Source organism: Pagrus pagrus, assembly GCF_965226575.1.
Source record: "Pagrus pagrus genome assembly, chromosome: 24".
Taxonomy (NCBI): Eukaryota; Metazoa; Chordata; class Actinopteri; order Spariformes; family Sparidae; genus Pagrus; species Pagrus pagrus.
The window spans coordinates 20,397,296-20,408,254 of NC_140206.1; the positions used below are offsets into that span (position 1 = coordinate 20,397,296).

The 10,959-nt window shown below is 39.8% G+C and overlaps 1 protein-coding gene across 3 annotated transcripts in view; it reads right to left on the minus strand.

The window, feature by feature from the left end:
• LOC311253604 (protein FAM184A-like) overlaps positions 1 to 10,959 on the minus strand; it is a 200,268-nt gene that overhangs the window by 144,238 nt on the left and 45,071 nt on the right. For all 3 annotated transcript variants that reach the window (XR_014621718.1, XM_084347699.1, XM_084347698.1), the window contains exon 2: positions 322 to 399. Coding sequence is in view for 2 of the 3 variants with exons in the window: in XM_084347699.1 (XP_084203825.1) it covers positions 322 to 399 (78 nt within the window). In the remaining variant the exon portion in view is untranslated. The remainder of the gene's footprint in view (positions 1 to 321; positions 400 to 10,959) is intronic.

Genomic DNA, 10,959 nt, shown 5'->3' on the forward strand with positions numbered 1-10,959 from the left:
ACCTGATTTTCACCTGATGGGTGTCATCCTGAGGTTGAGTACTATCAATCTGAAGTGGAACGGTCGAGTAATAAATAATAAAAAATAATTTTAAAAAAGTGTTTCACTATCTCATAATTACCAGATTTTTTCTCATAATTACGAGATCCTGATCTCATAATTACGAGATCTTTTCTCGAGATAAGGTGTGTCATTTTTTTTTATCCAAAAATTATGTGTATTGACGTGCTTACTGCAGGTGGGCTGCAGACAGCTAAAACACGGTCAGTCTTGACACTTTCACATACATAACAGGTGTCTGGTCTTGTGTTGTGTCCATACCTCGTCCTCATGGGCTTCTTTCAGAGACTCGATTTCTTCCTCGTGTTCGTCATTCTTGGTGTTGAGAGCATAAATGACCTGTAGACAGGAAGAGAACTGAATATTAAGCTCTTATCAACCATTTCAATATCACATCAATAGCTCTACAGTGAAGAGTAAAGCTCAGTTCTGCATACAGACACTCTAAATAGACAGTAATATCCACAGACTTAGTAATAAAATACATTCACCAAACAAACTGAGCCAAGATTAGACCATACACACATCCGTCATTATTCTCTAAATCCATGATTCTGATTCAGATCATTATATTAATGTCCCAACAACTGTCATTAACATTCTCAAACTCTTCTTTAATAAGATATTTTACACCAACAGCTTGACATTATCCTGGTGTCTTTTTGCAGGTTATGGTTGGACAAGTTTAAATAATATTCACCAAAAAAAAGGATTCCAGAGTTCAACAACAAATACCAGCCTTCAGTGATTCAACAATACGTTTGTTACAAAGTTCAGTTCCTCAGATCTGTCCAGAGTGAACCCTCTGCACAAACAAATCAATAAAGGATCTCTGAAAAAGAAAATAAACCAACATCGCTGACACTGTCAGGGTTTCCTTTGGTACCAGTCAGATCAAAATGAAAGCTCAATCTGATCGATTTTTATCATCTAGTTTACATTTATTAGGTGGAGACCTCTGGCTGCCGCAGCAATTATCACAGCAGCAAAGAAGGAAGTCAGCTGACGTAGTGTAAAGAGCACAAATCCACATGAGGAGGAGGTCAAGGATGGATGGTAGGATAAGCGAGCACTTTCACCCAGAAGGCTGCTAATTGTGTCCCTCACGTAACATAAAGTCCAACGTCCAACTGTGATTATATATAGTCACATGTATATTATAACTATGTGAGGGTATAGTTAGGGGTGGAGGAAAAAATCGATTCACATAAGAATCGCGATTCTAATCATCCACGATTCTGAATCGATTCATAAACTTCAAAAATCGATTTAAAATATATATATATATATATATATATATATATTGAAAAATCACACAAAACACCAATTTGTGTTATTTGTGTACAGTTTTTGTAACTTCTGGGAGAAAAAGGCAGCTGGCCTAAGCTTTTATTTAGGCAATTTTATTTATGCAAGTTATTTCTTGTACAGTAAGTAAGTTTTTATTTGTTTAGCATGAATAAATGTTACCTTTTTTTAGTGTTTGCCTTTGTGTGATTACATCGTTGGAATCAGTTTGTTTAAAAATCACATTATCTTATACAAACTGTATTGTTTTGATGCCATAATTTGCCTTAAAGCTTGGGTCTGCAATTCGGTACAAAAGCATGATTTATCATATTTGTATAACCTTTCTTAACATCCTGACAGCAATCAAAATATTAAATTATTTGAAAAAAAAACAAAATAAGTCCATTATCTCTGGCAGCTCCAGGGCTGCAAAAACGCCTCCCAATCCTTGTTAACGTCCCGAGGATGTTGTATGGACGGACTAGCTGTCAATCAATGTGCCCTTACCTGACCACCCGCCCCACCCTCTGCTGAAGCTTAGTTTATGCTTCTGCGTCGCGGTGACGGCGTAGCTACGTCGTCGACCCTACGCCGTCATTGAGCATTCGAAGTTCTGCGTCAAGGGAACGCGTTGGTCTGCAATTCACCGCCAAGCCGCGAGGGGGGGTGGGGGGGATTGGTTTCGGGGGGTTCTTGCTCTCTTGCACTGCAGTTGCGGTCAGAGCGGATATGCTGTGTAGCATTCTGGTCACAGTGTGGGGCTTACAAGCTATATGCTGCACAACACCAATACTCCTCCTGCCCTGCTGGGATCTCACAAAGCATGGAGTTCACAAGCAATAGGAGACAAGCATGCAAGCAGCAGAAGTAACTGGCGGTGTTATACTGTTGACCGGAAAAGCAACTGCCGGAATGACTGTATGAGCGGACCAATCCCAGTCCTTGCCGTTCGCATCTCGACGCGTCGACGTGACGCGTAGTCAGGATTTTTTGGAGGCGCACGTCAGGCTACGGCGCAGGGTCCACGTAGCAAAAGCCTAGTTTATGCTTCTGCGTCGCGGTGACGGCGGAGCTACGTCGTCGACCCTACGCCGTCATTGAGCATTCGAAGTTCTGCGTCGAGGGAACGCGTTCAATTCACCGCCAAGCCGCGAGGGGGGGTGGGGGGGGATTGGTTTCGGGGGGTTCTTGCTCTCTTGCACTGCAGTTGCGGTCAGAGCGGATATACTGTGTAGCATTCTGGTCACAGTGTGGGGCTACAAGCTACATGCTGCACAACACCAATACTCCTCCTGCCCTGCTGGGATCTCACAAAGCATGGAGTTCACAAGCAATAGGAGACAAGCATGCAAGCAGCAGAAGTAACTGGCGGTGTTGTTATACTGTTGACCGGAAAAGCAACTGCCGGAATGACGGTCTGAGCGGACCAATCCCAGTCCTTGCCGTTCGCGTCTCGACGCGTCGACGTGACGCGTAGTCAGGATTTTTTGGAGGCGCACGTCAGGCTACGGCGCAGGGTCTGCGTATATGGCGAGTGGATAGTGCCAAACCAAGGATTACCAGGAGAAGGAGAACCGTGTGTCAGACCGTGTGGATTTTTGAATGGGACTGAATGGGACAGCAGATGAGAGACCGGCGGCGACGTCACGGCGAGTGCACTGAAAGAACGTGTAAAGCTTGATTTATGCTTCTGCGTCGCGGCGACGGCGTAGCTACGTCGTCGACGCAGACCCCTACGCAGACCCTGCGCCGTAGCCTGACGTGCGCCTCCAAAAAATCCTGACTACGCGTCACGTCGACGCGTCGAGACGCGAACGGCAAGGACTGGGATTGGTCCGCTCAGACCGTCATTCCGGCAGTTGCTTTTCCGGTCAACAGTATAACAACACCGCCAGTTATTACTTCTGCTGCTTGCATGCTTGTCTCCTATTGCTTGTGAACTCCATGCTTTGTGAGATCCCAGCAGGGCAGGAGGAGTATTGGTGTTGTGTAGCATGTAGCTTGTAGCCCCACACTGTGACCAGAATGCTACACAGCATATCCGCTCTGACCGCAACTGCAGTGCAAGAGAGCAAGAACCCCCCCGAAACCAATCCCCCCCCCCCGGCTTGGCGGTGAATTGAACGCGTTCCCTCGACGCAGAACTTCGAATGCTCAATGACGGCGTAGGGTCGACGACGCAGCTCCGCCGTCGCCGCGACGCAGAAGCATAAACTAGGCTTAACGACGGCGACGTGACGACGGCGTATGTTAGGATTACCAACAAAATTTACGCCTGCTCTGGACGTCTGAACTAGGTACGTCGTCACCAAAGACGTGTGAAACACACGTCGTCTAAGTACGTTGCCCCATGTACGCCGTCGTCAGTACATGTCTTCAGTTTGTTTATTTAGTCATCAATGAAGACAACATTTTCCAAGACGTGAAATTTTTCAATAAGAGCCTAAAATTGAAACAGTAAAGTTAATCAATAAAGCTAAGCATAATTGACCACAAGGTAATATTTTTCATCCTTGTGTATGACTATTAGCCTAAACGTAGTGTAATCCTTGCACAGTTATCATCAATTTGTAGGCTATTTGTGAATATCCAACAAAGTTGAAGCCAGTCTGAGATCTATTACTGTCCAGACTACATCACTTGCTGTCACGTGAATGTGCATTACTGCTGAAAATGTGTATGAGCAATACCAAAAGTTACATTACTCTGTGAATATCAGTTATCCATTGTGTTTAATGTGCATACTGTGTGCATACCATGTTCTATTTGTGTGCTGATCTATTGCTCTGTGTTCTGTAGGCTATATAGCCTATAAATATTTTTCAATATAAGAAAAAAAAAGAAAAGAACATGTTGCGATTGAAGATTCAGAGATATCAACAGTGAAATACCAGAAACTGTTGTAACACTAATGTACTCTGGCTTCTACAGTGAGTCCCATGTTAAGATGTTCAATAGTACAGCAGAAAAAAAAAAATGTTTACAGACTGGTAGGCTACACCTTGTTAAAGATGTGTCTTTGCAGTGTTTTAGTTTCAGATGCATTTCTTGTTCAGGACTTATTTTTCAAACAATCTTATCTGATAAACAAAATTGACTTCACACTTATTATTATTATTTTTATTTATTTATTTAGTTAAATGGGCTTTTTCAATCTCCTTTCCCACCATCCCTCTCCTCAGCGACTACCCCTGTTTCTCTTTCAAGCTCCTGCTGTTAAAACACTTTTGTTTTGTCACCACAATCTGTTTTGAGGTTATGTGAGGCACTGTTGCAAATGGATCTTATGACGGCAGAGATATTCATACCTCAGGGTTGTCCAGTCCATCGCAAAATTCGGTCGGTCATTATTTTATGTTTATGTCGCTGTGATTATGGCCTCTTCCTTTTTTTCTTTTTTTATTGCTTTTTTTAATTATTATTATTGTCATGGTGAAGTTTTTAATGTCATAAAAACAGATTCCAATTTAAACAGCATGTTGGAATAAATAAAATTAATTTCATGCCTCAGATGAGAAGTGTGTTTTATTCTAGCCTATTTGTTATCCATTAATGCATGTTTTCACTAATTTGTATTGGGTATAAGAAAATGCATCTGTTCTATTAGCAACAGTCGAATTAATAAACTCAACTGACTGTCTGTGTGAAAGAAAATGAAAATAATTTTGATTTTTTTAAAACATAATTTGATATATATTTGAAGCAATTTGCACCTTGTGGCTGAACGTATAGAGTAAATTCAATCAAAGACGGTAAATACAGTATCTTTGGTTCAATAAATGACACTCAATTTTTTTCTCATTAACTTTATTGCTGACATTGAAATACAAACAATTCAACAGCGCCATCAAGCATTTAAAGATAGCAGTACATTAGAGTCACGACGGCGTACATGTGGCAACGTACTTGTCAACACGACCCTGACGACGGCGTAGGTGAGGCGACGTACTTATCAGCGACGACCTACACTGACGGCGTATGTGTTGCAAAGGGTTCAGACGTCAATTCCACACGACAGTCTCCTTTGGCTGGGTAACCGTGGCACTATCCACTCGCCATATGCGTAGGGGTCTGCGTCGACGACGTAGCTACGCCGTCGCCGCGACGCAGAAGCATAAATCAGGCTGGAGTCTTTTTTTTTTTTTTTAACCAAACTTTATTATCATATTTGAAACATACAGACATGACATTATACAAACATGACATCATACTGACATGAAACAACACTAAAGTACAGAGAGTGCATAACGCATATAGCAGAACTTGACAAAAATAAGTAAATGAAATAATAATAAATAAATAAAATAAAAATACAATGTATCCAGATGCTAAGAATAATTATGAACAATAAAGAGCCAGAAAATAAATATATGTATAAATAAATTAATTAATTAATTAATTAATTAAATAAATAAATAGAAAAAACAGTAGAGATTTTATCTAGTAATATGGACCATAATCTTTTCCATAAGACTGGATGTCTTCAAAGCTTTCTTGTTTTTACATATTTTACAGACAGAGTCATAAAAAGATTTAAGTTCCACATAAAATAAAGTTTCATTTGGCATAGCCTGGAGAAATCTGGCTTTGTGTAAATGGAATTTACCCAACAGACACAACAATTTTATTACGTTATTAACTTCCTTATTTTTACATTCAACATTTAAGAATAAGACCATACTTTCAGTAATAGTGATCAAAACTTTATGAGATTCCCAAATCAATAAAGATATTTGAGTCCAAAAATTAGTAGCATAGAGACATCCATAAAACAAATGAGAGAAGGACTCAACCTCTTTCTTGCAGAAGGAGCACAAAGGGGATACATCAGGTCTAAATCTGTTAATGAGTTCATTACAGGGATAATATCTATGTAAGACTTTAATATGTATTTCTTTAACTTTATTGGGGACAAAAAATCTATTAAATTCAGTCCAGACATTGTTACTAATGTCAGGAAACATCACTCTCCAACGATGAAATGAGTTTGGGTACTGACTATAAACAGAAGTAAAAACTGATCTAATATGAGCATTGTTACATGAACGTTCTTCAAGAACCTTTCCACCAAGCCACAGAGCAGGAATCATTCCTGAGAAAGGTGTGTACAGAACAGGCGCTCTAATAAGAGACAACAAATTGGTAGGAATACATTTGAGAATTCTGGAATGCATAGAGCGAGAAATGTCTAAACCTTTTCGTTGGATGAATTCATCATAGGTAGCTAGGTCCCCATTATCATTCAAAAGATCAAAAACAAACATAACACCTTGATCATACCAGTCTTTGAAAAATAGGGTCTTATTCTTGTAAACAATATGTTGATTATTCCATAAGATACATGTGTGAGGAGAGAAGTTGTGTTTGAAAGCAATTTTCCATGTGTCCAGGGCTTGTTTGTGGAAGTTGGCAAGTTTAACAGGCAGTTTACCTGAGGTAAAGTTACATGACAGCAAAAACTTTAAGCCACCACATTTATTAAACAAAAAGTTGGGAATAAAAAACCATGGAGCATTATTATGTGCTAGACAATGTTTTAGCCAATTGATTTTGAATATACTGTTGATAGTTTGGAAATCCAAGACATTAAGACCCCCCTCTGAAAACTGTCTGATAAGTGTTTTCCTCTTTATATACTCATTTTTGTGTTTCCATATAAATTTAAATAAGAGTGAATCAATAGCTGCACAGGTTTTGCGATCTACATATAAAGATAATGCTGGGTACACTAGTCTAGATAGACCTTCTGCCTTAGAAAGTAAAGTTCGACCTATAATAGTAAGATCTCTCTGTAACCAACAGTTGAAGATAGATCTAGACTTTTCAATTTTTGGCATAAAGTTTTGAGAAATCCTCTCACTAGAAGACTTGCTTATTGTGATACCCAAGTATTTAACCTCTTTTTTCACCTTAATGTCATCTATTGAAACAGTGTCCGAATCATGTATGGCCATTATATCACACTTTCTCTTATTAATTGTGAGACCAGAGGCACCTGAAAACACATTTAAAGCTTTTATAACAATAGGGACTTAAAGTTCATTTTGAAGAAACAGACAGGTGTCATCGGCCAGCTGACTGATGGTTAGAACATTGTGACCTATCTTAATACCTTCTACATTCACACAATTAACAATAAACAGATGAAGAAGTTCAGCAGCTATCAAAAATAAGAAAGGGGAAATTGGACACCCTTGTCTTATCCCACGGTTTATATCAAAACGAGAAGAGGTACCATGTGCCAGGGATACACAGCTATTAATATTAGTGTAAAGTGTACTTATGATGTTCCTAAAGTTTTCTTTGAACCCGAAATGTTGCAAAGCCTCAAAAATAAATGAATGCTCTACAGTATCAAAAGCTTTGTAAAAGTCCAAAAACAAAATCAGTGATTTTTTATCAAACAAATCTCCATAATCTAAAATATCTAGGACAAGCCTTATATTATTAGAGATATGCCGACCTTTCATAAAACCTGACTGTGTTATAGAAATAATTTCCTCTAAGCAAAATTTTAATCTATTAGTGTACAGTGCTGCAAGTATTTTGTAGTCTGAATTTAGCAACGTTATAGGACGCCAATTATCCAGATAAAGAATATCTTTACCAGGTTTGGGAATCAGGGATATTAACCCTTGCTTCATAGAGACAGTCAGTTGCTTATTTTGGGCACAATCAACAAAGACTTCCAATAACATATGTTTTAAATCTTCCCAAAAAGTTAAATAAAATTCATAAGGCAATCTGTCTGGACCAGAACTTTTATTAGTTGGCATTTTTGTAATCAAACGAGGAAGTGTATAATTTCTGATAAAAGTTAGAGATAAATGAAGAAATTTCCCTTTCGTTTTCAGAGATTGTTATCAATATATAAAGCAGATATTTTTCTTGCCTCTGCACGTTTTTTCTCCAGATTAAAAAAGAAGGATGAATTTTTCTCTCCATGTTCCAACCATCTAGCCCGAGACCTTATGAATGCTCCCCTTGCTTTTGTCTGGAAAAAAAGGTCTAATTTTTCCCTTAATGAGTGCAAGCGCACTTTATCTTCATTTCTTGGAACAGGTATATTTAACATATCATTTAACTCTTTTAAATTATTAGTATAAGCCTTATTTTGATCTCTTAACTGTTGCTTTCCAAAACGCATTGAAAAACGCTGACATTCAAATTTGAAAAGCTGGAAGTGGAATGGGTCTCCTGTAAAAAATAGACATCCTTATTTTGATGACTACAAAATAAAAATAAAGCTTTTCTTTTAGTTAAATCTCGTACTCCCCGTACATTTAGAGAAAAACATGACAAACGAATATCACACACGTACACAAAACACAGATGAACAGAACTACTTGAACAGTAGTAGAATTAGAAGAAGTTATGCAAAAAGTTGAGAAATGTACAAAACTTGAATTCACAAGCCAAAACCTTTACTTTGAGTGATCAATTTAGAAACTGACCCATGTAAACTATATAGCAGAATCATGCTACAAAATAATAAACCCAAAACAGATTCTGTAATCATTTTTAGTTAGGACAATGTAAAAAAGAAATATCCTAACCAGCTCAAGACTTAGAGCTATCCTCTAGGAACAAACACAAAAATCCAACAGTTTAGTTGTCTTGTCTATTTAGAAGAAGAGGCAAGGGGAAATAAGCACAAAACATATGCAGCTTATTAAATAGCTGCCATACATCAAAATTAAATTGTTCTTCCAAGTTGAGCCTATCTACTCAGGCAAATACTTCATGTCAAGTCCTCAGCAGAGAACTTCTTACCAGCAATGATAGCAAAAGGGCCGCTGAAGCCTGCTCTCTTGTTCTGCCTCCTCGCCTCCTCTACCAGCGGCCACAGCTTCGCTCTCGCATCCCTCACCTGCTGGGTTAAGTCCTCCGATATCTTCACGTTCTTCTGCTTGAGGACCCGAGAGGTTTTAGCATCCGCCCAGACTTGGTCACGGTGTGCCCGGAGCGAAAACCGAACTATGATGCGGCGCGGTGGATGCTGATCTTCCTTCTTCGGTCGTGGTCCCAGTCTGTGGGCGATGTCCACCGTCTTTTGAAGAGAGTCGGCGAGACCCGGTGAGACACGGGAAAAGATGTCAATCACCCTCATCTTTACATTTTCACCTTCGGACTCGGGGATCCCGGAGATCTTCAAGTTCCAGCGTCTGGAGTACGCATCCATGTCGTTGATTCTGTCCACCAGCTTCTTGTTTTCAGCGGTCAGGGTTTTAACCTGGAGCTCCAGGGGATCCACTCTGGATGTGAGCTCCCCTACATTCTTCTCTGCTGTGTGGACTGAGGAAAAGAGTGTTTGAATACTCTTGAAGTTGTTCTCAATGGACGCCTCTATGGATTCCAGCTTCTCTCTGAAGCCGAGCTGCGACTCGGTGAGCTTGTTAATTGCCGCCAGCAGGACAACGTTGGAGGGCTCCGGCTCGCAACGGGGTGTTTTTTTCTGTGGGCTCGCGCTAGGAGAGTCATCATCACTGTCCACAAGGTGTTGTTTGGCGTATGAATGGCACCGTTTAAAACTCTCCGCTGCCACTTCCATTGTCGTCTCCACGTCCTCCTTTGTAGTCGACATGTCAGTGAAATCAGGCTTGAGTCTGCGCATCAGTCATTGCGCGTGACCGGCTTTCTACACTGGAGCTATGGCGGACTGTTTACGACAAGAATGGCAGAGAAACTACAGCCACACTTCTCATCACCAGCGGTACCTACAGCAGCTTAAACTGCTGAACAGAGACAGAAAAGAAAGGCTGAACTCAAGAAGGCTATCAAGAAAAGAACTTGCACTGTGCAAGAAGTAAAACGAGTCAACATCGGAGCGGCTTTTCAGACTGCGGTCAAGCCACCACACAACTAGAAACACTTGGTCAAGCCACCCCACACGTTATTTTGCGGTGCGCGCATACACTGCACATTACGGTAATGGCGAGAAAAGACTCGTTTCAAATTAAAAGCAGGCTTCCACAACGAAACCAGGACGTCACAAATACTCACGTCGCGCTGAGGTAGCCCTTCAAAATAAAAGTCTGTTACACTTTCATATTTCCTTTACATTAATGTTTACTCTTAAAAAATTTATGAAAAAACTACCAGTTATTACTGGACTGTTCCACTTCAGACTGATAGTACTCAACCTCAGGGTGACACTTGGAAAAAATCAGGTCAATCTGATGTTGCATTTCAGAATAAAGGCTCTTTGAACTTTCATAATTCTCTGTATTATATGTACAGTATGATTAATTGTTTTTTTTAAAAACTACCAGTTATTACTGGACTGTTCCACTTCAGACTGATAGTACTCGACCTCTGGGTGACACTTGGAAAAAATCAGGTCAATCTGATGTTGCATTTCAGAATAAAGGCTCTTTGAACTTTCATAATTCTCTGTATTATATGTACAGTATGATTAATTGTTTTTTTTAAAAACTACCCGTTATTACTGGACCGTTCCACTTCAGACTGATAGTACTCGACCTCAAGATGACACCCAAAAAAAATCAGGTCATTCTGATGTTGCTTTTCAGAGTAAAAGCCCTCTGGACTTTCATATTTCTCTGTACATTAGGATTCATATTTATTAAAAACTCCCCGTTATTACTG